Raw genomic sequence first — 26,518 nt, forward strand, 5'->3', positions numbered from 1 at the left:
AAAGGAGGAACCCCGTCTGTGACGAGGGTCCTCACCCTTGTTAGTCTGTGGAAGAAAAGTACACTTTCCCCCCCTGTGAGACCCTTACATAATGTCATCCATGGCAACGCCAAACAGGCGATCCCCTCGAAAAGGGAGATCATTTAAGGCCTTCTTAGAAGTTTGATTCGCAGACCAATACTTCAGCCAAAGTACACGCAAGATAACCACTGCCGAAACAGGTGACCCAATAAGGGAGACGTGTCTAGTGTCGGCATTGCAAACAATTGCAGCCCCTGCACCAGGTGGTCCAACAGCTCGCCCAAGGCAGAAGGAACTTGCTTCCTTACCAAGTTACGGCATTGGAACTCCGCCCATCAGTCAGACAAGGGCAATCGCAAACACTTTTCTCAGTGCAGACCCAGCCAGGGAGTACAGATCGCGAGCCACAGCCTCCGCCTACCTATCCCCCAGGTCCTTAAAGGATGGGGATTCCTCCACTGGGATAATGGTAGCCTTATTCAGTCTGGAGACCGGTGGGTCAACCTTAGGTGGTACAGCCCACTTCTTTACCAGAGACTCCTCCGCTTAGACAACCCAGGGGAACATCTTGGACAGTCCCATTCTTTTATGAGCATGTTAGCAAAATAAGCTAGGAAGAGAAAAATAATTTCTACTGTGGATGGCATGTGAGTGCCAAATGCAACCTGCGCCCCAGGCGCAGCCACAGCTGCGTCCTCCAAATTCCCGGGTGTCACGCACAGAAACAACCAGTGCATCCACCAGCGCCTTATCTTGTGCGGCAGGGGAGGTAGAAATGTCATCCTCATTATCCGAGGAGGCAGGGCACGAGGTAACAGAACTGGCAGGGAGACCCACGTCTGCGGTGGCTGAGTCAGACTCAGAATCCGAGACATCAGATGAGGCAGGGGTAGGTGGAGGATCATTTCTTCGCACCTAGCCCTCTCAATGCCACCTCCACCTGGGACACAAATGCTTCCAGAACCGCTGAAATTGCAATGGTGGACAGTTGAGACCCGGAAGGCCCTGCGGCCTCCGTGAGGGGGTCAGGTGGGAACACATGTTCTGCAGGGTCCACACTGCACCAGAAGAACCTGCCAGCAAAATTTGAAAAAAAATGTTTTTTTTTTTTTTTTTTGCAAAAGAAAAAAAAAAAAAAAAAGGCCCACTACGCTACAGCGACCCCCCCCCCCCCCCCGAAGGTCAGGCAAACGCTGAAGACCCCCAACAGAGAGAGAGACCCCCAGAACTCACTGTCCCAATATGCATCAGACAGTCCCAGAACATCTGAAGGTGTCAGCAGCAGCTCTCCAACAGGAAGTGAGCTTGAAACTGCCCAGGATGAAGGGAGGGGCTCCACCCACCGAAAAACGCCTCCAGGCACTCCCAACTAGATTCCCAGCAAAGAATCCACCGGAAAATGGCTGAAACCGGGTGTACAAAGATGGCCGCCGATCACTGTAGCACATGTGGCTACAAGAAAATGGCGGCACCGTGTGGTGAGCAGATCGACCGAGGCCTTCAGGAGGACCCTCCAGACTCCACCACGCAATCAATCAGTAGGTAGGCCTTGGAAATATAGACTGAGGCACGATCGCCGCACCCCTGACTCCCCCCATGTGGCCTGAGAAAGTGGTCCCTGCCCCCGGGAGTAGGCCCAAACAGTCCCCCGCGTGGAGGGGGGGGGGGAAGATAGAAGAGGGGGTGCACAACAGGACAGAGGGGAACCAGAATTGTGAGGGCCGCGTCCACCCCGAAATCCACTAGGGGGAAAAGGGGGGAACATTTACTAACCATACCAGGAACACAGGCAGGCACCACATCCTGACAATACCCCTCTCTGCCGAAGTGGGGGCTGTCGGCCAAAAAGGAACGCTACGACTCAGGCCTAGGCCCTGACGTGTGTGACCTGGCGAGACGTTTAACTTGCGGGGCCAGTCCCCGTCCAGTGGGATGATGTCGCGGCCGCCGACCCAGTGCGGAGCTAAGGTCTGCGCGTGCTCGTTGGCCAGCTGGGGTGACCACTGGATTTATACATCCAGCCAGTCGCCCAGATCCGGCATAGTTGCTTGTAGATCTTACAGGAAAAATCCGGAGAAAGTGAACTAAAAAAAAAAAAAAAAAAATTTTAGAGAAAAAGAAAAAAAAAAAAAAAAAAAACTTTGCCAGGACCAGAGATCCCAGCAGGGTTGTAGGTCCTTACTCCTGACTAGACAGGTTAAAACTGACCTCCTATGCAGGGAGAGAGAGGGTGTACCCTCCGGAACTGCCCATAGGCGTAGCCAGGACTTTTTTTTCTGTCTAGTGTCCTACTCCTGTAGGGGGCAGTATAACCCTACTGATATGCATCAGGAACTGCGTCCGTCAATGAACCATAGACAAATCAGGATTACTGACAGACAAGTTTGCTGAAAGTGCCATGGATGATCTTAGGGCAACTCTTCACCTGAAATACTTTAAATTTCAGACACAGCATAAAACCTCCGTGGCTTTTTTTTTCTTTTGCCTTTCAGATTTGGCTTCCGGTCCTCAACAGAAATATATTTCGGTCTTCTTTAGTACAATCTTTGCAAGTATTTATCAGAAGCTATCAAAGCAAATATAACATTATCTATAGTGTGTGGTGTTGTGTATACACAAAGTGTGTGTGTATTTTGTTTCACAACATGGATTGCACATTTAGCTACTCTCCAACCAATTTCTCACAACGCAGATTTAAATTAAACATGGGTTTGTTTTTATCTCCTTTTCATTAGTGGTTCTTAAGCGATAGACATGAATGCTTATATAGTGATTATACAAGTGTGAATTTTAAACTGTGTTGGCACAGCTTAGTGGTTAGGTCTTAATTGTATACACCTGCTACTTTATACAATGTAAACGGGTATTTGATTACTCTATTTCTGGTTTCCTATACATATATCTATTCATTGGTTACTATGCCTCATTAGTGTTTCCTAACTGGTGAAGGGCAAATTGCATTTGCAACACTGTAATACTTTGATTACAAAGAAATCTTTCAGATGCAGACTTTGCGTGTCTACTGTATATTTTAAATAAAACTCACTCTTGCGCTCTGGCCAGCAATTAGCTGGTCATCTTCAGTCTGAACACTAGTTCGACTTCTCACATCAAAATCTTCAGTCTCAAAATCAGAATCATCCAACTCTTCTGGTGTCTGTAACAAAATATTTTATTATGAATGTTTTGTTGTGCAAGATGACATGAAATGTAAGTTAAATGCATTTAGTGCTATTTCTCAAACAAACAAAAATCAAGGATTTTACATTTGAACAATTTAAAATTACCATATTGGGAGGTCCACAGTTAAAACAGTTTGTGGTAAAACTGATGACAGACAGACCACTTTGTCAGGTAGGAAAATCATTTCACAATTTCAAACTTTAGTAGTTTAACCAAGTGGTGAGATAATGATTATCTGTCCAGCCAAAGCTTTAGTATGAAAACAATGGCTCAACTGAGAGCCAAAAATGTGATAAAGTAAACTGCAAATACTTGGGACTGATTCTTTACTATTTCATTGCTACTATTTGCACTTATTGCTAAACAACGATATCATACCCGTATCATCAGTACAGCCTTGCGAATATCACGAATGCCATCATACACCAGTCTAGATGCATCAATAAACTCATTTTCATCCATTTGCTGGTTAGAGTCTCCACTAAGGGCTTCCACTGCTGCCTCAACTTGCTCCGTGAACCGTGGCATAACTAAAAGGAGAAAGGTAAAAATGTCAAAACAGGTTTAGTACTCCTTTAGGGCAAGTCAAAGAGCGACATTCTTTAAAAATCCATTGTGCCTCCGCACAACAGATGTCAGTGCAGGCAAATGATTTATGTATCTGCTAAAAACACTGCCAAAAAAGTGTTGTGGTTTATTGAATTCCCCCTGATTGTGTTCTACATGCTTTGCAGAGTATTGGGTCTCTATGTGGATGAAACCTAAAAACTGAGATTACTAGACAAGCCTGCATTATTTAATATCCGTCAAAAGAATTCATAAATTCCAACCTTAGACACCCAAAAGCTAATCTGGTTTATGGTTTTGACAGTCAAATATATCCCTGAATCCATCACTCCACCTGGAATTAACCTCTTTTAGGTCTGATAAAAGGTGCCCCCCACCAAACTAATATTCCCTTTAAGATCACAAAAGCATCCCATTTTATATGATTCAATTGGGCGCACAACACGCTTAGAGTTCTTCAAATTGCATCCAGCATTAAACTCTAATATACTATTATTACAACTGGGAAAGATACAGGCCAAACTTCTGTGCAAGAAAACACATAATGCAAAGAGCTAGGCTTTAATTCTGACAGATGTGATTTCAGTACTAATTTTACTATTCTGTAAAGGTTTGTTAATGCATGTTTTATTAGTAGCTAAAATAAAACATTAAAAGCATAAAGATATTCAGTAGCATGGACCTATTCGTACAGATGATTGTATGAATCATACCAGTGTCTGACAAAAGTTTTGTGGCTTCCAGAACCTTTTCTGTGTAAACTCCTGGTTCATAGTTATCCATCTCAGAAGTGACAACATGTATAACTCTAGCTGCACGCCCACGGATTGCGCCAGCAGTACGATCCAATCCATCAACATCTTTTTCCTGAAGAGCTATTACACATTTATTAACATCCTCCAAAATATGGTTCTCTGAAATGTTTAAGAAAAAAAAAAACTTCAATTTGAATCCTGATAGTAAGGATATGCACAAATATAGTTAAACAACAGATTTCTGATTTTTTTTTTTTTTATACCGTTTTATTTGACATGTAAAACCATACAATGAAATTCTCTCATTTGCTTACTTGTTAAAAAAACATGGAACTATTTAGTGCCGCTATGCTGTGGAGGTCAAACAATAGACAACTGGGCAGGGCTGAAACTAATTAGTGTAGCTTAATTACACAAAAAGGCATGGTGTCATTGTCATTCCACAAGAGGAAATGAGTACATTTCTTTCCAGACCAGAGAAAAAAAATGTGCATTTGCCTCCTAATAATGTTTTGAGCATTTTTTGCAAATGGATGCTAGAAACAAAACAGTAAGGTAAATTTACCTGAAACAGCCAAAAAATCATCGATTGAAGTAATATCATCAACAGCATCAGTCAAAATGCGAACTTGTCTTTCCCACTGATCTTTGAATAGATCCATTGTTTCCTGTGCCACTTTACTATGTGGTTTGGCTGCAAGTGCCAAAGCAGCATTGATAACCTGCAAAAACAGTAATTTATTTATCACAGGTGTACTGTGATCTACTCAAAAGCAAATGCAAAAAAATCTACCCTCTACCTAAACCAAGCTGCTGCATAGTTTTCTGAATGATATAAAACAAAGGTTATATACAGTAGCATTGCTCAAAAAAAAAAAAAAATGGCACATAAATTCATTCAGAGTGCATTAAATCAATAAATCGATGCATAAAAAATAAAAATAATTCATAACAAAAAAATGTGCAAATCAAAAAAGATGCATCAAATCAATACATCTTTAGTTTATCCAACAAAAAGTAAAAGTGAAATAGATTGTGCAAAATTATTCAGTATATAATAAATCATACATCCTTGGGAAATGGTGACAATATCAGGATCATGGCTGAATCTGCAGCCATGATTCTGGTATCATTCTTAAAGGATAAGTTCAATTTTTTTTTCTAAATTCCAGCTCCCCTAATGCATCAATAATGTACATCTTTTGCAGAAAAGAAAACGCTTTCTATTTTTCCTAAACAAGGCAATACCTCAGCATACTGGTGAAAACTCCTTTATTAGCAGTCCTGAATTTGGTATTCAGGACAGAAGAACCAGTAGAAGGAAGTAGCTTGACCTCCTTAAACCCACACCCTGAACCTGTCCTCCCCCTTCTCCAGGAGATTGCTCCCACCACCTCTGCAAACATTGCATTGTGAAGAAACAAGCAGCAAACACAGAAAAATGCATAGCAAAAAATGTGCAAACAGCAACACGAGCTACTTTGCCACTTGTAGGGCAACCCACTGAAATGAACTGGCTGCCATATGCAAATCATGGGGAAAATGAGCTCCCACTGCACTAGGTCTGAATTGGGCCTGAAAAATTGGATTTTGACTTACCCTAAAATCTATTTCTCTGGTGTTCATTGACGGACACAGCTCCTGATTTTCTTATCCATTGGGTTATACTTCCCCCTAGAGGAGAAGAACACTAGGCCAAAACAAAACTGGGACTTCTCCTCTGGGCAGTCCCAGGAGGTATACTCCCCCTCTCTGCTTTAGGTACTCAGTTTTGTTACAAGCAGTGTTAGAAGTAATCCAACTCCATAGAGGGGTGGATGCTGTCTCAGTCAGTGAACATCAGAGAAATGGATTTTAAGGTAAGTAGAAAAACTGGATCTTTGTAAGAATTTACTGTAAAATCCTTTTCTCTGAAGTCCATTGACAGACGCAGCTCTTATGCTTCTTATACCATAGGGTTATGCTGTCCCCTACAGGAGTAGTACTAGGTAGGAAAAAATTCACTGACACGCCTACAGGGGCTGTCCTTCACTGCAGTGGTCCTTAACCCTGGCCTACAGGGCCCACTAACAGGCAAGATTTGCAAGATAACTGAAATACATCGAAAGGTGATATCATTTGCTGCTCAGTGATTGCAGTATTCTAGTCTGCATCTCCCCAAGGTAATACTTAAAATCTGGCCTGTTAGTGGGCCCTGAGGACCGGAGTTGAGGACCACTGCTTCACGGCATAACCCCACACACACTCTGCCACAAGCCAGTTTGGTAGCAAGCAGCGAAAAACGAGACACAGACCATCCCCATAACAGAGGAGCGGGTGCTGCATCTCTCAATGGACTTCAGAGAAAAGGATTTTACAGTAAGTTCTTACAAAACACTGGATTTTTGACTTACCGTAAAATCCTTTTCTCTTAGGTTAATGGACAGGTGCAGTCCTCAGTAGGGTTATACTGCCCCCTACAGGAGTAGGAAACTAGGCAGAAAAAAAAAGGTCTGGCTACGCCTATGGGCAGTCCCTGGGGGTATACCCTCTCTCTTCCTGCATAGGATGTCAGTTTTGTATCAAATCAGTGTCAGAGAAAACACCAACCCACTCAAAATAGAGGGGTGGGTACTGCGTCCATCAATGAACATAAGAGAATAGGATTTTACGGTAAGTCAAAAATCAGTTTTCTCTATCGTTCATTGACAGACGCAGTCCTCTGATGCATATCAGTAAGGATGTCCCAAAGCAGTACCATAATGAGGGGTGGGAACAGCAGAACAAAAAAAAAAAACTCAAGGCCAAACATAACCAACCAGGCAACATAGGACTCATCAGAACAACAAGATGAGGTTCACCTGAAAACCAAACAGTAACACCCTCAAAGAAAAGCCCAGGAAGCACTAAGTGCCCGAGTAGAATGTGTTCTAACAGGGAAAGGTGGAACCTGACCCTTAATGGCATAAGCCTGCACAACCGTCTGTCTGATCCATCTGAAAATAGTCGCAGCAGACGCAGGCAGCCCTTTCTTTGGGCCATCCGTGAGCACAAAGCGCGAGTCTGACTTGCAAAAGAACTCAGTAAACGGCAAATAGACCTTGATCGCCCGAACATCATCCAGGGTATGCAGAGCAAATTTCTTAGAATGTGTAGGCTTAGGGCACAAGGAAGGTAACACAATGTCCTCATTCAAGTGAAAACTGGAAACCGGCTTCGGCAGGAAGGACGGATCTGGACGAAGTACCACTTTGTCCCTGTGAACCACCAGGTAGGGAGAACGACAGGAAAACGCCGCCAGTTCCAACACCCTGCACGCTGAAGTGATAGCCACCAAGAAGGCCACCTTCTGGGATAAGGTAAGCAGGGGAATCTCCCAAATACTTATAAAGGGAGGCCTCTGGAGACTCGACAGCACCAAATTAAGGTCCCAAGGTGGCAACGGAGGTCGCACCGGAGGTACCAAGTGTCGCACCCCCTGGATGAAGTTACGCACCAGGGAATGGGTGGCCAATGGCCTTTGGAACAAAATAGCCAAGGCCGAAACCTGACCCTTGATAGTACTCAAGGCCAACTTTTGATCAACTCCCCGTTGAAGGAAGGCCAAGATCCGAGCCTCCGAATAGGAGCGAGGGGAGGTCTCAAGGGACTCACACTACGCAATATACGACTTCGACGTGCGATGATAAATCTTCCTAGAAGTTACTTTTCTCACTTTAAGCAGAGTGGGAATCACTGAAGCAGACAATCCCCTGTCCTTCAGAGCCTGGCTTTCAACAGCCAAGCCGTCAAGCCAGCGACTGTAAAGCAGGATGGAAGATTGGCCACTGAGACAGATCCTCCCTGAGAGGAAGTCTCCAAGAAGCATCTGCGACAAGCCTGACCAGGTCGGCGTACCAAGAGCGACGAGGCCAGTCTGGAACCACAAGAATGACCGGAATCCCTTCCAGCTCGATCCTGCGAAGAAGTCTTGGCAGCAATTTAAGAGGAGGAAAGGCATACATCAGCCAGTACTGACCCCAAAGGGGCCACCAGCGCATCTGCGGCCTCTGCCAGAGGGTCCCGAGATCGGGCCACAAACCTCTGAACTTTCCTATTGATTCAATATGCCAACAGATCCACGTCCGGCGGGTCCCAACGAAGAACTGCTGGCACACCTCCGGATGCAGGGACCATTCCCCTGCATCTAAGGCCTGACGGCTGAGGTAATCCGCCTGCCAATTTTACACTCCTGGAATGTGGACAGCGGAGAGAGCTGGAACATGGCGCTCCGCCCAACGTAGAATGCCTGCCACTTCCAGGGCCGCAAGGACGCTCTTGGTGCTCCCTTGGTGATTGACATAAGCCACGGCCGTGGCATTGTCTGATTGAATGCGCACTGGACAACTCACCAGGCGTTCGGTCCAGTGTGCCAGACAAAGCCGGATCGCTCTCAGCTCCAGGACATTGATCGGCAACCGGGATTCCTCCAGGGACCAGACTCCCTGAGCCGTGACCCGCTTGAGGACTCCTCCCCACCCAGACAGACTTGCATCCGTGGTGACAATTGTCAAGGGAGGAAGGACTTCCCCAGCTGGAGCATCAGAGATCCAAGCCACCAGATCATGGACTCCTTGGTCTCGTGGCTCAGCCAAATTCAAAAGGTCCAGAGAATTTGGGTGCTTGTTCCAATTGAGAAGAATTTCCTTCTGAAGAATCCTCGTGTGGAATTGAGCGAAGGGGACCGCCTCGAAGGATGACACCATCAGTCCCAGAACACTCATACAGGTCCGAATGGAGGACCAGTCGTTGGACATCAACAGCTGAACCGCAGTCTGGAGCCAAAAAGTCAGGCCCAGTCTCATGGAAAGGGTCAGAGATGACTTCTGAAGATTCACAATCCCCCCCGAACTCCTCCAGAGTTCTCATGGTGACCCCCAAGTTCCACATCAGCGCTGCAGGGGACTCTGCTTGGAGAATCAGATCGTCCAGGTAACCCAGGACCGATATCCCCCACTGCCATAACAGTGCCAGGACCTGGAGCCAACACAGAAACCGTTGGTGAACGGCACAGATAGGTATGTAAAGGTAGGCATCCTTGATGTCTATGGAAGCCAGGAAATCCCCCTGATGTAGGGAAGCCATAACCGTGTGAATTGATTCCATCTTGAACTTTTGAATATGCACGAAAACATTCAGTGCCTTCAGGTCCAGGATGGAACGCACCTTCCCCTACTTCCTGGGGACCGTGAACAGGTTGGAATAAAACCTGTGAAAACGTTCCGCGTGCGGAACCGGAACCATCACTCCTTGTTGTAGCAGGTCCTGCACTAGAGCCCCCGCAAGCGATCCGGGGGACAGGCCGACATGGGAAGGGAAAAACCTGACTGGATTGGCAGATCGAAACTCGATCTTGTAACTGGACCGTACGACCTCCCGAACCCATCTGTCCGGGATCCGGGCAAGCCACAGGTCTGAGAACCGCTAAAGGCATCCCCCCCACCCCAGTCACGGGTGAGGGCGCACCTTCAGGCCAAGGAGGTCTTGTCCACAGGTCTGGAGAAACTGGATTTTGTTTGCCAGACAAGGGACGCTTAGAACCAACCGAAGGAGCCTTGAAGGACTTTGCCTTATCGACCGACCCTGAGGGACGAAAACATTTTTTGTGAGCCGAAAAGGATGGACCCCCTCTACGCCGAGAGTCCTTACCCTTGGTAGCCTGTGAAAGAAAGGTACTCTTTCCCCCTTTAAGACCCTTAATAATGTCGTCCAGGGTAGCACAGAACAAACGGTCCCATTGATAGGGAAGTTCCTTTCAGGCCTTCTTAGACGCTTGATCCGCAGACCAACACTTCAGCCAGAGCATACGCCTGATAACCACAGCCGAAACCGACAGTTGACCCAAGGAGCAGTGTATAGCGTGGCATCGGAAACAAATTGCAGCCCCTGCACCAGCTGGCCCAACAGCTCCCCAAAAGGCAGGAGGGACTGGCTTACCCTCCACGTCACGGCGTAGTAGCTTCGCCCATTCAGTCAGCATCTGCGTGACCAGGGCCAAAGTAAACACAGGTTTCAGTGCAGTCCCCGCTAGGGAGTATATATTGCGGGCCACAGCCTCCACCTTTCTATCCTCCGGGTCCTTAAAGGACAGGGATTCCTCTACTGGAATAACGGTAGCCTTATTCAGTCTGGAGACCGAAGGATCCACCTTAGAGGCAGGGCGTGAGGTAACAGACCCGGCCAGGAGACCAACGTCTGCGGTGGCTGAGTCAGACTCAGAATCAGAGACATCAGATGAGGCAGGGGTAGGTGGGGGTCGTTTCTTCGCACCTCGCCCCCTAAAGGCCACCTCCACCCGGGATATAAATGCTTCCAGAACCACCAAAATGGCATTGGTGGACAGTTGAGATCCAGAAGGCCCCGCGGCCTCCGTGAGGGGGTCAGGTGGGGACACATGTTCTGCAGGGTCCATGCTGCACCAGAAGAACCCACCAGATAACATTGAAAAAAATGAAAGCTAAAAAAAGTTGTATTTTTTTTCAAAGAAAAAACGGTCTCGCTGCGCTACAGCGCCCCCCAAAGGTCAGGCAAGCGCTAAAGACCCCCAACAGAGAAGGAGAGAGAGACTCCCAGAACTCACTGTGCCCAAAATGCAGCTAGCCGGTTCCAGAACGTCTGCACGTCAGCAGCAGCTCTCCACCCTAGGCAGTTTCAATGCTCACTTCCTTTTGGATTGAAGGGAGGGGCTCCACCCACTAGAAAAACGCCTCCAGACACTCCCACCTAGACTCCCGGCAAGAATCCACCGCAAAATGGCCAAAAATGGGTGTACTAAGACGGCAGCTGTCACTGTAGCACACAAGGCTAAAAGAAAATGGCCCCGTGTGGCAAACGAGGACCCCCCAGCCCTCCCAACACCATCAATCAACAGGTAGGCTCTGGAAGAATAGGCTGAGGCCCCCCCCCCCGCACATGATCGTCCGAGCGCCGCCGGCGGCGCACACCCACAGACCCCCCCATGCGGCTTGAGAATGTGGTCCCAGCCTCAGGTAGGCCCAAACAGCATTCAGTTAGCGCCTGGGGGGAGGGGGGGTTGCACAACAGGACAGAGGGGAACCCAGGAAAGTGAGGGTCCGACCTACCCACGGGAGGGGCCCACGTCCACCCCAAATTCCGCCAGGGAAGAGGGGGGGGGGGGTACATTTACTCACTGTACCAGGCGGGCACCATCTCCTGACAGGACCCCTCTCCGCCGAAGTGGGGGGGGGGGCTGTCGGCCAAATAGGAACGCTGCGACACAGGCCTAGACCCTGTCGTGTGCGACCTTGCAAGAAATTTAACTCGCAGGGGCAGTCCCCGTCTGGTGGGACTATTTCGCCGCTGACCCAGCGCAGAACTAAGGTCTGCGAGCGCTCTCTGGCCAGCTGGGGTGACCACCACTGGATCTAAACATCCAACCCGTCGCCCAGATCCAGCATAGTTGCTTGTAGATCTCACAGGAAACAATTCCGGAGAAAAACCTAGCTAATAAAAACTATCTACATAAAAAAACACTTATGTCAGGACCAAAGATCCCAGCAAGGAACTAGGTCAGAGATGGCAAACCTTGGCACCCCAGAGGTTTTGGAACTACATTTCCCATGATGCTCATGTACTCTGCAGTCTAGTTACGCATCATGGGAAATGTAGTTCCAAAACATCTGGGGTGCCAAGGTTTGCCATCACTGAACTAGGTCCTTACTCCTGACTAGGAGATTAAAACGGACATCCTATACAGCAAGAGAGAGGGAATACCTCCAGGGACTGCCCATAGGCGTAGCCAGAACTTTTTTTCTGCCTAGTGTCCTACTCTTGTAGGGGGCAGTATAACCCTGATATGCATCAGAGGACTGCGTCCGTCAATGAACGATAGAGAAATCCAGTTTCCTCTATCGTCTATTGACAGACGCAGCTCTTATGCTTCATATACCGCAGGGACGTCCCAAAGCAGTGTAGGCATGAGGGGTGGGAAAAACGCAACCAAAAAAAAAGTTAACTTTTTCCAAAGGCTAAAACATAGCCAACTGGGTAACAAAGCTCTACCAGGAACCACAAGCGCTTACCCATAGAAAGCAAATATAAATCCACGAAAGAGAAAAAAACAAGTCTCTTTAAACAGCAGTCTGCAAAAAACTTGCGGCCAAAGGATGCCAACAAATCTACCTTGTAGAATTTTGTAAAACTATGCACGGGCGACCAAGTCGCCGCCTTACACACTTGAGTAACAGAGGCCTGATGAGGAAAAACCCAAAAGGCACTCCGCGCTCTGGTAGGACATGCTGTCACAGGGAAAGGAGGAACCTGATCCTTCAATGAATAAGCCTGTACAACCACCTGCCTAATCCATCTGGATATAGTTGCAGCAGACGCAGCCAAACCCTTAAGAGATCCCTCAGCAAGGATAAAAAAAAAAAAAGTCTGATTTCCTAAAGGACACCGTAGCCAACCGGTAAAACCTGATCGCCCGAACCACATCCAGAGAGTGCAAGGCAATTTCCTTGGGATGCTTAGGACAGAGTGAAGGCAAAACATTGTCTGCATTGAAATGGAAATCAGACACCACCGCAGGAAGAAAAAACAGATTAGGTCGGAGAACCACTCTTATCTGTGGACGACCAAATAAGGCAGACAGGAAAGCGCCGCCAACTTGGATACTCTGCGAGCAGAAGTAATAGCCACCAATAGGCAACCATCTGATATAACAATATGTCCCTATATTCTCAAAAAGAGGTTTTTGAAGAATAGACAAAACCAAAGTCAGATCCCACGGAAGCAAGGGGGGATCGTCTCGGAGGAGCCATATGACATATGAAGAAAAGTGTGAATCAAGGTATTAGCAGCCAACGGGCATTGGAAGTACATTGCCAAAGCCGACACTTGGCCCTTGATCATGCCCAAGGCCAACCATTGCTCAACTCCTTTCTGCAAGAAAGCCAAGACCCTAGCCACTGAAAAAAAGGTAAGGGTGCAATTTTGCGATTCACACCATGAAATATACATCTTTCGCGTACGATGACAAATCTTTCTGGAAGTCGCTGTTCTAGCCCTCAGCAGGGTATGAAGCACAGACTCAGAGACCGCCATCTCCCAGCACTTGGCCTTCAACAGCCATGCCGTTAAAGCTCGTGACCGTAAAGCAGGATGGAGGATCGGCCTCTGAGACAGCAGGTCCTCCCTCAAAGGCAACCGCCAGGGAAGCACGATGACCATCTTTACCAGGTCTGCATATTAAGACCGACGAGGCCAGTCTGGAGCCACCAGAATCACCAAAACATTCTCCCCTGCAATCCTGCATAGAAACCTCGACAACAGCTGTATCGGAGGGAAGGCAAAAAAAAATCTGCCAATACTGGCTCTGGAGCTACCAATGCATCTGTGGCATCGGCCAGAGGATCTCAAGCTCTGGCCATGAAGCTTTGCACCTCTGTTTAGCCGAGACGCAAACAGGTTGACCTCCGGGGTACGCCTACGGACACACAGGAGACCAAATACCTCTGGATGAAGGGACCATGCGCCGTGATCCAGAACCTGAAGACTCAGGTAATTCGCTTGCCAATACTCCACTCTTGGAATGTGAACTGCAGAGAGAGCCGGAACCTATCCTTTCACCCACGTCAGAATCTTGGCCACCTCCTGGGTTGCCCGGGCACTCTTTGTGCCCCTTTGATGATTGATGTAGGCCACAGCCGCCACATTGTCCAATTGGATCCGAACCGGGAGACTGAGCGCTCGATTTGTCCAATAGATCAGGCAAATCTTGATTGCTCTGAGTACCAGAACATTGATCAGTAAATTAGACTCCTCTGTCGACCAGACTCCTCTGTCGACCAGACTCCTCTGTCGACCAGACTCCTCTGTCGACCAGACTCCTCTGTCGACCAGACTCCTCTGTCGACCAGACTCCTCTGTCGACCAGACTCCTCTGTCGACCAGACTCCTCTGTCGACCAGACTCCTCTGTCGACCAGACTCCTCTGTCGACCAGACTCCTCTGTCGACCAGACTCCGTGGGCACAGGGGTCGTCCATCTCCCTGCCCCTGCCTGACAGGCTGGCATCCATGGTGACCACCATCCACAGCAGCGGTAGAAAGGACTTGCCCTGACTCAGGGCAGGCGACTGGAGCCACCAACAGAGCATTGACCTTGTGAGGCGGCTCAAACTTATCATTCTGTCTAAGAACTGTGGATTCTTGTTCCACTTGACAAGGATCTCCTTTTGCAGAGGCCTGGAATGCGTGAATGGGACCGCCTCGAAGGTCGACACCATCAGACTCAGGGCTCTCATGCATGTCCGTAGAGCAGAGAGATCGCTTTCCAGCAGCAATCGGATCTCTCCCTGCAACTTCTGAAGTTTGTCCCCGGGAAGAAAGACCCTCGCCACGGAGGAGTCCAGAGTTAGTCCCAGGTAATCCAGTTGCACTGACGGGGTCAGTGCAGATTTGAAGTTGATGATCCACCCGAACTCTTGAAGGGTCTGAACCGTGATTGATAGATCGCCCAACAAGGCTGGGTGAGAGTCTCAACAGGAGATCGTCCAGCTATCCTAGGATCGCAATCCCTCTTTTCCGTCTAATGCCAACACCGGGACCAAAACCTTGGTGAAGACTCTGGGAGTGGAGGCGAGACCAAGGGGTAACGCCGCAAACTGAAAGTGCTCCTCCCCCACCGCAAAAACGGAGATACCTCTGGTGTCCGCCGTATATAGGTATGTGCAGATACGCATCTTTGATGTCAATGGAGGCTAGAAAATCCCCCTGATCTAAAGACGCTACTACTGACCGAATGCATTCCATCCGAAACGACTGCACCCGCACAAAGCGTTTCAGAGACTTAAAGGTCCAAATTAGGATGCAAATTGCCCTCTTTCCTAGGCACTGTGAACAGGTTTGAATAAAAACCTCAACCTGCGAGGGACCTGACACAATCGCTTCTTATGCAAGGAGGTCCTGCACTGCCTCCCTGTGATCCTTCAAGTGATCTGGAGGCAGACGCAGATGTGAGGAAAATAATCTGTCTGCCAGCCGAGACCGAAATTCGAACTTGTACCCGGAACAAATCTGTTTGTGAACCCATTTGTCCCGGATCAAGGACATCCAGGTTCCTGTAAGAAACACAGACGTCCCCCCCACCCAAGAAAACGGGTGTGGGTGCCCTTTTATGCAGAAGACCAAGCCTTTTTGCTCCCTCCAGAGGCCCTAAACGGTTTATCTTTCTCTTGTGTCCCTGAGACACAAAAAAATTGCCTTTGGAGGATTGGGGAATAAGAGTACTCTTACCCCCCGTGAAGCCTTTTATCAACTCATCCAAGCAGTCTCCAAACAATTGCACGCCCAGAAAGGAGAGATACTGTTAAGGCCTTCTGGAAGCCCGGTAAGCCGGCAAGCTCTTAAGTCACACCATGCGGCGTATGGCAATCCCTACCGCTGACCCTCTGGCAACCAGAGGGGCCGAGTCCAAGGATGCATCACACAGAAACACCAGGGCCTGGGCCATCTGATCCGTGAGTCCAATCAAGGTCAGGGGGACTATATCAGCATTAAAGTTACCCCTACGCACTTTAACCCATACCGTTACTGTCTGTGAAACCAGAACGGACACCAAGATCAGTTTTTGTACCAAACCCGCCAAAACATGGGAGTTGTCCACCGGGTCTTTGAAGGCCGGGGAATATTCCACGGGTACCACAGTAGATTTATTTAACCTGGAAACAGGGTGGTCCACCCTATGTGGCACCGTCCAGCGGTTCGACACAGAGTCAGCAAAGGGATAACTGCGTTTAAAGCAGTTAGGCACCCCACCTTGTCCATTCACAATATTGTGAAGATCCTCGGGACAAGGAGACACCTGACCCGATTTCTGGGCTTTGCAGGAGCCAAAACTACCCGCGTTCCTGACTGTGTGGGCTCATTAGTCAATAGTAAAGTTTTCCTTACTGAACAAACCAGTGCTTCCACCATATCGCTTTCCCGCGCTGCGGCTGAGGACAGGTCCTTTTAGCCATCCGAATGCGAGGACAGGGATCCCTCAGGGAGGGGGTTGTCCGTATCAGTCTCTGAGTCAGAAGACAGAGAAGGCAGCGGCGGTATTGGTTAGCAACATGTTTCATGACAAGATCAACCTTTGATGACAGACTCAAATGCTGCAGAAAGAAAAAAAAAAAAAAACACTGGACAGCGAGCTGGACGTACCGGCAGTCGCACTGAGGGGGACTGATGAAGAATTTACCTCCCGGGACTCCATTTTGCAAAGTGACAAAAAAAGTGCACTGCCCCTTTAAATTCACGATTGCGGTCCGCACCGCCCGGTCGTGCTGTACTCGGAGTTAACTTTTAAACAGCGGCAGGTAGCAGAGTGCACACAGAATGCCCAGAAATGACCCCCATATTGTATCACCTCACAGAGGAACCAGCAACGTCTGCAGCATGGAGAACTGAGCACAGGAAGTGACATCAGTCCACAAGAGGCCGAACTGCCTGTGTAGCTCCAGGCTACAACAAAATGGCACCAATACAACTGCATAGGAAGCCCAGGGAAAATGGCCACATCACCTCACACACAGGGTGCCGATGCCCTAAGATGGCAGCCGAACGCTGCCATGTGGTCAGGACCCAGGTACAAGGTCACACCAGGGATCTACCTAAACAGACCCCGCAGGATAAGGTACCGCTCTATACCCCCCTGCCCTCGGGAGCCAAGCGCCCAATATAACGCCCCCATGTTGGAGCAGGGAGGGCAGGGCCGGGATCCCGATAGGCCAGGAGGATCTTTTAGGAAAAACGGGGTCCTATAATCCCCAGGAGTGGGCCCACATCCACCTCTAGAGGGCACTAGGGACATGGGGGCTGTTTACTCACCACACCATGGACCGGGAGGGCTCCACTCCAGATATCCAGACAGACCACATTCCACCCTGAGTGGGGGTGCTGCCAGCCGAGGGGTACGCTGCGACTAAGGGCGTTCCAGGTCGATGCGCCCCAGTGGGACATCCACTCGTAGGCTCGTCCCCGTCCACAGGGGCTCTGTCGTGGCGAGGCCTATTGTGGGACTAACCTGCTCATGCTTGTTGGCCAGGATGGGAGACCGTAAGAATCTATATTATCCAGTGCGAAACCTCTGCCGGCTGTAGCTTGTAGTTCACCAGGAGGATCCCCCTGACACTAGCTAGCGTTCGTGAGTAAAGAGAAATAATTAGAAAAATTCTTAACCTCTTTCAGACCGCCCGCCGCAGATATACTGCGGCAGGCTGACCCTCCTGCGAGAACCGACGTAGCCCTACGTCGGTCGCGTGCCCGCAGTTAGAGGGCTGGCAGGCTCCCGCCCCTACTCGGCAGTGGAAACTGATGCACAGGACTGGTGGCTCTGATTGCCTCCAGCCATCCGCGATCGCTCCCCGCTGAGAGAGGACGACGGGCAACTGTTGTAAACACAGCTGACCGTTCTTCTCTCTGGAATGATCACAGAGCGCCTGTGATCCTGCTATATAGGATCACAGGTCTCTGATCATTTCACAAGCTCATCCCCCATACAGTTAGAAACACGCCCCTAGGTACACATTTAACCCTGGATCATCCACAGTGTTAACCCCTTCCCTGCCAGTGTCATTATTACAGTAACTGTGCATATTTTTAACAATGATTACTGTAGTAATGTCACTGGTCCTCCCAAAAGAGCAAAAAATGTCAGTTAGGGGTCCAATCGGTCTGCTGCAATGTCACAGCCTCGATAAAAATCGCAGATCGCCGCCATTACTAGTAAAAAAAAACCCCAAAAACAAAAATGACATAAATCTTTCCCTTAGTTAGTAGACGCGATAACTTTTGCGCAAACCAATCAAAATACTCTTACTGCAATTTTTTTTTTTTTAACCAAAAATATGCAGCAGAAAACAAATTGGCCTAAAATGTTAAAAAAAAAAAATAGATTTTTACATTTTTTTTTTGGGATTATTATATAGCAGAATGTGAAAAATATTGTTTTTTTCCAGAATTGTCGCTTTATTTTTGTTTATAGCACAAAAAATAAATCGCAGAGGGGTCCAAATACCACTAAAAGAAAGCTCTATTTATGGGGGAAAAAAGTAGACATCAATTTTATTTAGGTAGAGCATTGCACGACCGCGCAATTGTCCGTTAAAGTAACAGTGCCAAATTGAAAAAAATGGCCTGTCATTAAGGAGGCAAATGCTTCCGGTCCAGAAGTGGTTAAAAAAACACAAACAAAAAAAAAAAAAAAAAACTGAGACCGAAGTCCCAGCAGGAAATCTAGGTTCTACTCCTTCACTAGGCAGCAAGAAATTGGATTGTGGCAGAGTGTGGGTGGGGTTATGCCATGAAGGACAGCCCCTATAGGCGTGTCAGTGAATTTTTTCCTGCCTAGTACTAACCCTGTAGGGGGCAGCATAACCCTATGGTATAAAAAGCATAAGAGCTGCGTCTGTCAATGGATGATAGAGAAATTCCATTTTCTCTATTGTTCATTGACGGACACAGCTCCTGACCTTCTTGACCATTGGGAAGTCGCAGTGTTAAACATGAGGAGTGGGAACAGCAAGAAACAATTCCCAAGGCTAAACCATAGCCAACCCGGTAACAGAAGCTCAACCGAAAAAACAGGAGCCCACCTAAAAACATTACACCCAAAAACCCCAAAAAAAAGGGAAGAAGCTCCCTAAACAGCAGCCTGCAAAACCTTGCAGCCAAAAGAGGCATCCGCAGATGTCAACACATCCACTTTATAAAATTGTGTGTGCACCGATGACCAAGTAGCCGCCTTGCACGCCTGCATCACTGACGCCTGATGGCGGAAGACCCAAGAAGCACTAAGCGCCCATGTAGAGTGTGCCTTTAAAGGAAAGGGAGGAAACTGACCCTTAATCATATAGGCCTGAGTCACCGCCTGTCTAATCCATCTAGAAATGGTCACAGATAAAGCAGATACAGTAAACCCCCCTCCATTGCGGGGGGTTACGTTCCGGACCCAGCCGCGAAAAGTGAAAATCCGCGAAATAGAAAAACCCTATTAAAATGCATTGTAGGCATGTTTATTTTACTGTCATACTGTACGTGTAAAAGCGTTTTAAGGTCTTTAAACACACTTTTAAAACAATAGAAACACATTTAAACACATAAAAGATACTAAGATACAGAGCAAGAGCTATGGAAACACAAAAATAAACGGAATTTTTGTAAAATCTTACCTGTAAAATTCCTTTCTCTGAGTCCTCCGACAGTCGCCGCCCACTTCATATTAGTCACAATGGGGGGTTATGACCTTTGCTCCGTAGGAGTAGCTAGGCAACAGAATATGTTAGTACAAAGGCTTTTAACATATCCCACCCCCAGGGGGTGGTCCCCTCAGTCTATAACCCTCCACTTCCTGTATCCAACTCAGTTTCAGTGGAATAGCAGTAGAGTATATAACAACCCCAAAAGAGGGGCGGGGGCGGCGACTGTCGGAGGACTCAGAGAAAGGAATTTTACAGGTAAGATTTTACAAAAATTCCGTTTTCTCTTACGTCCTCCGACAGTCGCCGCCCACTTCATATTCGTCACAATGGGGACGTCCCCAAAGCAGTGCAAACATGAGGGGTGGGAAACGCAGCCGCGCCTAAGGCAACGCCGTCTCCACATCAGAGAAAGGAACCTTACCAAAGGAAGGAACCAAATGGGCAATGAGAAAAAAACACTCGCTCAACAGGAGCAAGAACCCAGGGAAAAACAAATAATCCCAAACAGCCAAGGAGCCCACAACAAGGGGTCTAGGGAACTGCCGCACTAAGAACCTTGCGGCCAAAGGAAGCATCCGCCGATGCCTGAACATCTACTCTGTAGAATTTTGTGAAAGTATGTACGGTCGACCAAGTCGCCACCTTACACACCTGGGCCACAGAGGCCCCATGATGACAGGCCCAAGACGTACTCAGAGATCTGGTAGAGTGTGCCTTCACAGGCACAGGGGGAACTTTCCCCTTCAAGGCATAGGCCTGTTCAATGGTCTGTCTGATCCATTTGGCGATGGCAGAAGCCGACGCCGCCATGCCCTTCCGAGGACCCTCCGGAAGAACAAACAAGGAATCCGACTTGCGAAAAGATTCAGTCGATTTCAAGTAAACCCTAATCGCCCGGACAACATCCAAAGAGTGCAGCTGCACCTCTTTCGGATGTTTAGGCTTCGCACAGAGCGAAGGCAAGACAATGTCCTCATTGAGGTGAAAATCCGAAACCCTCTTCGGAAGAAAAAAGAGGGGTTAGGTCGTAAGACTACCTTGTCCAGGTGCACGACCAGATACGGAGACTTGCAGGACAATGCTGCCAGCTCCGACACTCTACGAGCCGAGGTAATTGCCACCAAAAAGGCGACCTTCTTAGATAACAAGGACAGCGAGATCTCCCTGATCCTTTCAAAAGGAGCACGCTGCAACACGGACAGAACAAGATTCAAGTCCCAAGGAGGTAGCGGGTCCCTCCTAGGAGGGACCAGATGCCGTACCCCCTGCACAAAAGTGCTAACCAAAGAGTTAGATGCCACAGGACATTGAAAAAGAACGGCCAACGCAGACACCTGACCCTTGATCGTAGCCAGCGCCAAACGCTGGTCAACACCCGTTTGTAGGAAGGACAACACCCTAGACACCGAGTAGGTGCGAGGTGAGAACCCCCTGGACTCGCACCAGGCAAAATACGCCTTCCAAGTACGGTAATAGACCTTCCCCGAGGAAGACTTCCTCGCATTGATCAAAGTGTGAATGACCTCAGGGGAAAGACCCCTGTTCTTCAGGACCTCGGTTTCAACAGCCAGGCCGTCAAAGCCAGCGACTGTAAAGCAGGATGGAAGATCGGCCCCTGCGACAGGAGATCTCCTCGAAGAGGCAGACGCCACGGGGCGTTGATCGCCAGATTTACGAGGTCTGCGTACCAGGACCGGCGAGGCCAGTCCGGTGCCACAAGAATCACTGTGGATGGTTCCGAATGCAACCTGCGAAGGAACCTGGACAGCAATTGAATCGCTGGAAATGCATACATCAGTTGGTACTGATGCCACGGGGCAACCAACGCGTCTCACGCGTCCGCCCGAGGATCACGCGTCCTTGCCACGAACCGTGGTACCTTGTTGTTCAGACGAGACGCGAACAGGTCCACCTCTGGGAGACCCCACTTCGCGCACAACATCTGGAAGACATCCGGGTGAAGGGACCATTCCCCCTGGTCCAGGGTTTGACGGCTCAGATAATCCGCCTGCCAATTCTCCACCCCCGGAATGTGAACTGCCGATATTGCCGGGACGTGCGTCTCGGCCCAAGACAGAATGTCGGCCACTTCTCGAGCCGCTCTGGCACTCCTGGTGCCCCCTTGGTGATTTATGTAAGCCACCGCCGTGGCATTGTCCGTCTGCACTCGAACCGGACAGCCCTTTAGCCTGTCCGTCCAACGTTGAAGGCAGAGGTGTATCGCTCGCAGTTCCAGAATGTTGATCGGAAAGGGAGGACTCTCCCTCCGACCAAGTACCCTGGGCGGACAGAACGCCCAGAACACCACCCCAGCCCAACAGGCTGGCGTCCGTGGTGATCACCGTCCACGAGAAGGGACGAAAAGACTTGCCCCCCGACACCGACGGGGACTGGAGCCACCACAGAAGATCCCTTCTGGCCCGATGACTCAACGATATCCGAAGATCCAGAGATTGCGGTCGCCCGTCCCATCTGGACAGAATCTCCGCCTGGAGACCCCGCGTGTGAAACTGGGCGAAGGGAATCGCCTCGAAGGACGAGACCATCAATCCCAGACACCGCATGCACGTCCGAATGGACGAGGACGGAGCGTCCCTGAGGGACCTGACCTCCTCCTGAAGAGTCGTGAGTTTGTCGTCCGGTAGGAAGACCTTCGCCTGGACAGAGTCCAGAATCATTCCCAGGTAAGGCAGACGAACCGATGGGCACAGCGTTGACTTTGGAAAATTTATCGTCCAACCAAACTCCTGCAGAGTCTGCAACGTGACGGACAGATCCTCCTCCAGACCCTGGCTGGTCGCAGACCGAACCAGAATATCGTCCAGATACCCCAGGACCGAGATGCCCTGGGCTCTCAACAAAGCCAGAACTGGTGCCAGCACTTTGGTGAACACCCGTGGAGTCGAGGCGAGACCAAAAGGCAACGCCACAAATTGGTAATGATCCTCCTCTATGGCGAATCGAAGGTACCTCTGGTGACCCTCGAAAATCGGGATGTGAAGATACGCATCCTTTAAGTCGATGGAAGCCATGAACTCCCCCGGAATCAGGGCAGCCACCACCGACCGCAGGGATTCCATGCGGAACTTGCGCACCCGCACAAAGCGGTTCAGCGCCTTCAAGTCCAGAATCGGACGCACCTTGCCCTCCTTCCTGGGAACGGTGAGCAGATTGGAATAGAACCCCCAAATCTGTCCCGATGAGGCACCGGGACCACCACTCCCTGAGCCCTCAGGTCCTGCACCGCTAGATGCAGGTCCCGCAAACGCTCCGGGGACAGGAGAAGATTTGAGGGAAAAAATCTCCTCTCCGGCCGAGAGAGAAACTCGATCTTGTAACCGGATCGAACGATTTCCTGAACCCACCTGTCCCGAACCCGGGACAGCCATGGCTGAAGGAAACCGAGCAAGCGTCCCCCTACCACTGAGCCGGGTGAGGGCGCCCCTTCAGGCCGCACTGTTGTGGGCCGCGGAACCGGACTGGCCGGACTTTTGCTTACCAGTCCACGGCTTCTTGTGGGAGCCTTGACCCTTGGACGGCTTGCCCCTATAGTGTGACCGAAAGGCACGAAAGGACCCCTGAGGGGGCCGAAAGGAAGCATGCTTCTTACCAGGAGCCGCCTTAGCCTTGTGGGATTGGGGCAAGAGCGTGCTCTTACCACCCGTGATCCCCTTAATTAAGGCATCAAGGGATTCACCAAAAAGGCGAGAACCATCATAAGGCAGGTTAGCCAAGGTCTTACGCGAAGATTGGTCCACCGACCAACACTTCAACCAAACCAGACGGCGAGACAACACCGCCACACTATGTACACGTGCAGCCAACGGAACCATATCCAGGTCCGCATCACACAAATACATGACCACCCTGGTGGATTTGATCCACCATATCCAAAGTCGCCTGGGGGGCAGAATCAGCCACCAGGACACGCCTAAGCACCTGCGTCCAGCTTGCGACAGCCTGGGCCGCCATAAGTGAAGCAAATAAAGCTTTTAGCATAGAACCCATAATAGAATAGGTATGACGGGCAAGGGACTCCAACCGTTTGTCCGTGGCATCCCGGAACACCGGAGTGTCCTCAGCAGGAATCGCAGTGGACTTATTCAAAACCGCTATCGCGTGATCCACCGGAGGCGGGACACACCAACGCTCATCAGTAGCGGGCGTAAAAGGATAGCGTAGCTTAAACCTACTCGGTACAGCAAAAGGCTTGCGTATATTACGCCATTGCTCTTTTACAGCGCATTGAAAATCATCAGTGCAGGGAAACACCTGCGATGCTTTGCGCCTTTTCTGCGTCCCATAAGCCGCCAGGGCAGCAGGAGGACATTGTTCATCCTGCAAACGCAGTGTTTGCTTGATAGAAGCAACCAATTCATCCATGAGTGCAAGCTCTTCAGACGAGCCAGGGGGAGAATTATCAACCCCCTCAACCTCAGCCTCCATCTCTGACGCTACAAGGTCCAGGGAGGAGCGGGACCCCGACAAGGAGACCCCAGCCACAGCAGCCCCATCACCATCACCCTCGGAATCAGAGGAAATTGAAACTCTGGGCCTTTTTGAGGATTGAGCAGCCACCAGCATTTGCACCTGAGCCGCAAGGCTATTCACAATCGCAGCCAAATCCCCCCCCGGGGGGGGAAACCGCAGTCCCCTGGCTTCCCACCAATGTGGCAGGAAATTTGCTTTCCTGAGAATCCATGCCCCAAAATGAGTAAATGGGTGACCGCCCCTTTAAATAAGGCGCTGCGAACGTAGCCCACCGCCACACAAGCACACCCACACCAGGGACCCCCACAGGGAGAAGGTATACTCAGGCAAGGATACAGGGAATAGAGGGAAAAAAACCTGGAGAGATCGCTGCTGCTGCTGCCTAGATCGGTGCTCCTGTAGAAAAGGAAGTGCTGATATGTAGGGCGCTCTATTAAAGCCTATGGGAGGCTACAAGAAAATGGCCGCCATGCATGTGTACCATGCGGCCGGAGCGAGTACAGCCAAAATGGCGCCGTTTGGCGCCAAAACCGCCGCTCCCTCACCTCATGAAGGTGAAATGAAATTACACCATAAGTCATAAAAAAAAAAACATGGTGGACCGCCGCAGCGGCGCTGTAATGTGCCCCAAGCATGATAGCATCAAGCCCCGCAGCACACAGCCGTTCACACAGTCAGTATGACACAGAGTGCAGCACAGCCCCCCCTCCTTGCAGCCCACAGCATGCAGTGTGAGAGATAGGGAAAACAGCAATAGTGTGAACACAGGGAAAGGTAACACAGTCCCAGACTGACACCCCCCAGACAGACAGGTCCCCACATAGATACACTTACCTCTTACATGGCGTGGGGGACCCGCACAGGCGAACAAGCCGCTGTACATGAGACAGGGAGAGTCGCATCCAGGACGCAGCAGAAGGTGGGTTGAGAAACCACACAGCGTCCAGTGAGGTAGCCACCTCACCCTAGCATCCCTGCACGGAACAGGGATGGGTCGTTCAGAAAACTCAGGAGCGGTACCCGACTGAACGCTCGATGGCGGGCTGAGAAAACACTGACCCACAACCTGCGACCAGGGAGTCAGCCCGAGACGCAGCCCGCATTATCCTCTTCATCCGAAGATCTAACTAATGCTGGTAAAAATAACAGCTAAATAAGAAAGAGAGAAAAAACTCAAATAAAATCAAAAAAAGATAGAAGGCTGAGACAAAATGTCCCAGCATAGAGACATCCAGCTACTCCTGACAAGCTAGACATTGAAACTGAGTTGGATACAGGAAGTGGAGGGTTATAGACTGAGGGGACCACCCCCTGGGGGTGGGATATGTTAAAAGCCTTTGTACTAACATATTCTGTTGCCTAGCTACTCCTACGGAGCAAAGGTCATAACCCCCCATTGTGACGAATATGAAGTGGGCGGCGACTGTCGGAGGACTCAGAGAAAGGAATTTTACAGGTAAGATTTTACAAAAATTCCGTTTTCTCTTACGTCCTCCGACAGTCGCCGCCCACTTCATATTCGTCACAATGGGGACGTCCCCAAAGCAGTGCAAACATGAGGGGTGGGAAACGCAGCCGCGCCTAAGGCAACGCCGTCTCCACATCAGAGAAAGGAACCTTACCAAAGGAAGGAACCAAATGGGCAATGAGAAAAAAACACTCGCTCAACAGGAGCAAGAACCCAGGGAAAAACAAATAATCCCAAACAGCCAAGGAGCCCACAACAAGGGCTCTAGGGAACTGCCGCACTAAGAACCTTGCGGCCAAAGGAAGCATCCGCCGATGCCTGAACATCTACTCTGTAGAATTTTGTGAAAGTATGTACGGTCGACCAAGTCGCCACCTTACACACCTGGGCCACAGAGGCCCCATGATGACAGGCCCAAGACGTACTCAGAGATCTGGTAGAGTGTGCCTTCACAGGCACAGGGGGAACTTTCCCCTTCAAGGCATAGGCCTGTTCAATGGTCTGTCTGATCCATTTGGCGATGGCAGAAGCCGACGCCGCCATGCCCTTCCGAGGACCCTCCGGAAGAACAAACAAGGAATCCGACTTGCGAAAAGATTCAGTCGATTTCAAGTAAACCCTAATCGCCCGGACAACATCCAAAGAGTGCAGCTGCACCTCTTTCGGATGTTTAGGCTTCGCACAGAGCGAAGGCAAGACAATGTCCTCATTGAGGTGAAAATCCGAAACCCTCTTCGGAAGAAAAAAGAGGGGTTAGGTCGTAAGACTACCTTGTCCAGGTGCACGACCAGATACGGAGACTTGCAGGAC

General features: G+C 49.5%; 1 protein-coding gene across 1 annotated transcript in view; it reads right to left on the bottom strand.

Moving 5' to 3' along the window:
* The window catches only part of CTNNA1 (catenin alpha 1), a 342,634-nt gene that overhangs the window by 93,483 nt on the left and 222,633 nt on the right, over window positions 1-26,518 (bottom strand). Inside the window, exons 11-14 of the mRNA XM_082255676.1 lie at window positions 5,092-5,248; window positions 4,485-4,685; window positions 3,583-3,734; window positions 3,068-3,178 (exon numbers count right to left, since the gene is read on the bottom strand). Coding sequence (XP_082111802.1) covers window positions 3,068-3,178; window positions 3,583-3,734; window positions 4,485-4,685; window positions 5,092-5,248 — 621 coding nt within the window. The remainder of the gene's footprint in view (window positions 1-3,067; window positions 3,179-3,582; window positions 3,735-4,484; window positions 4,686-5,091; window positions 5,249-26,518) is intronic.

This window comes from Pelophylax lessonae, assembly GCF_965119305.1.
Source record: "Pelophylax lessonae genome assembly, chromosome: 4".
In the NCBI taxonomy this organism is placed as follows: domain Eukaryota; kingdom Metazoa; phylum Chordata; class Amphibia; order Anura; family Ranidae; genus Pelophylax; species Pelophylax lessonae.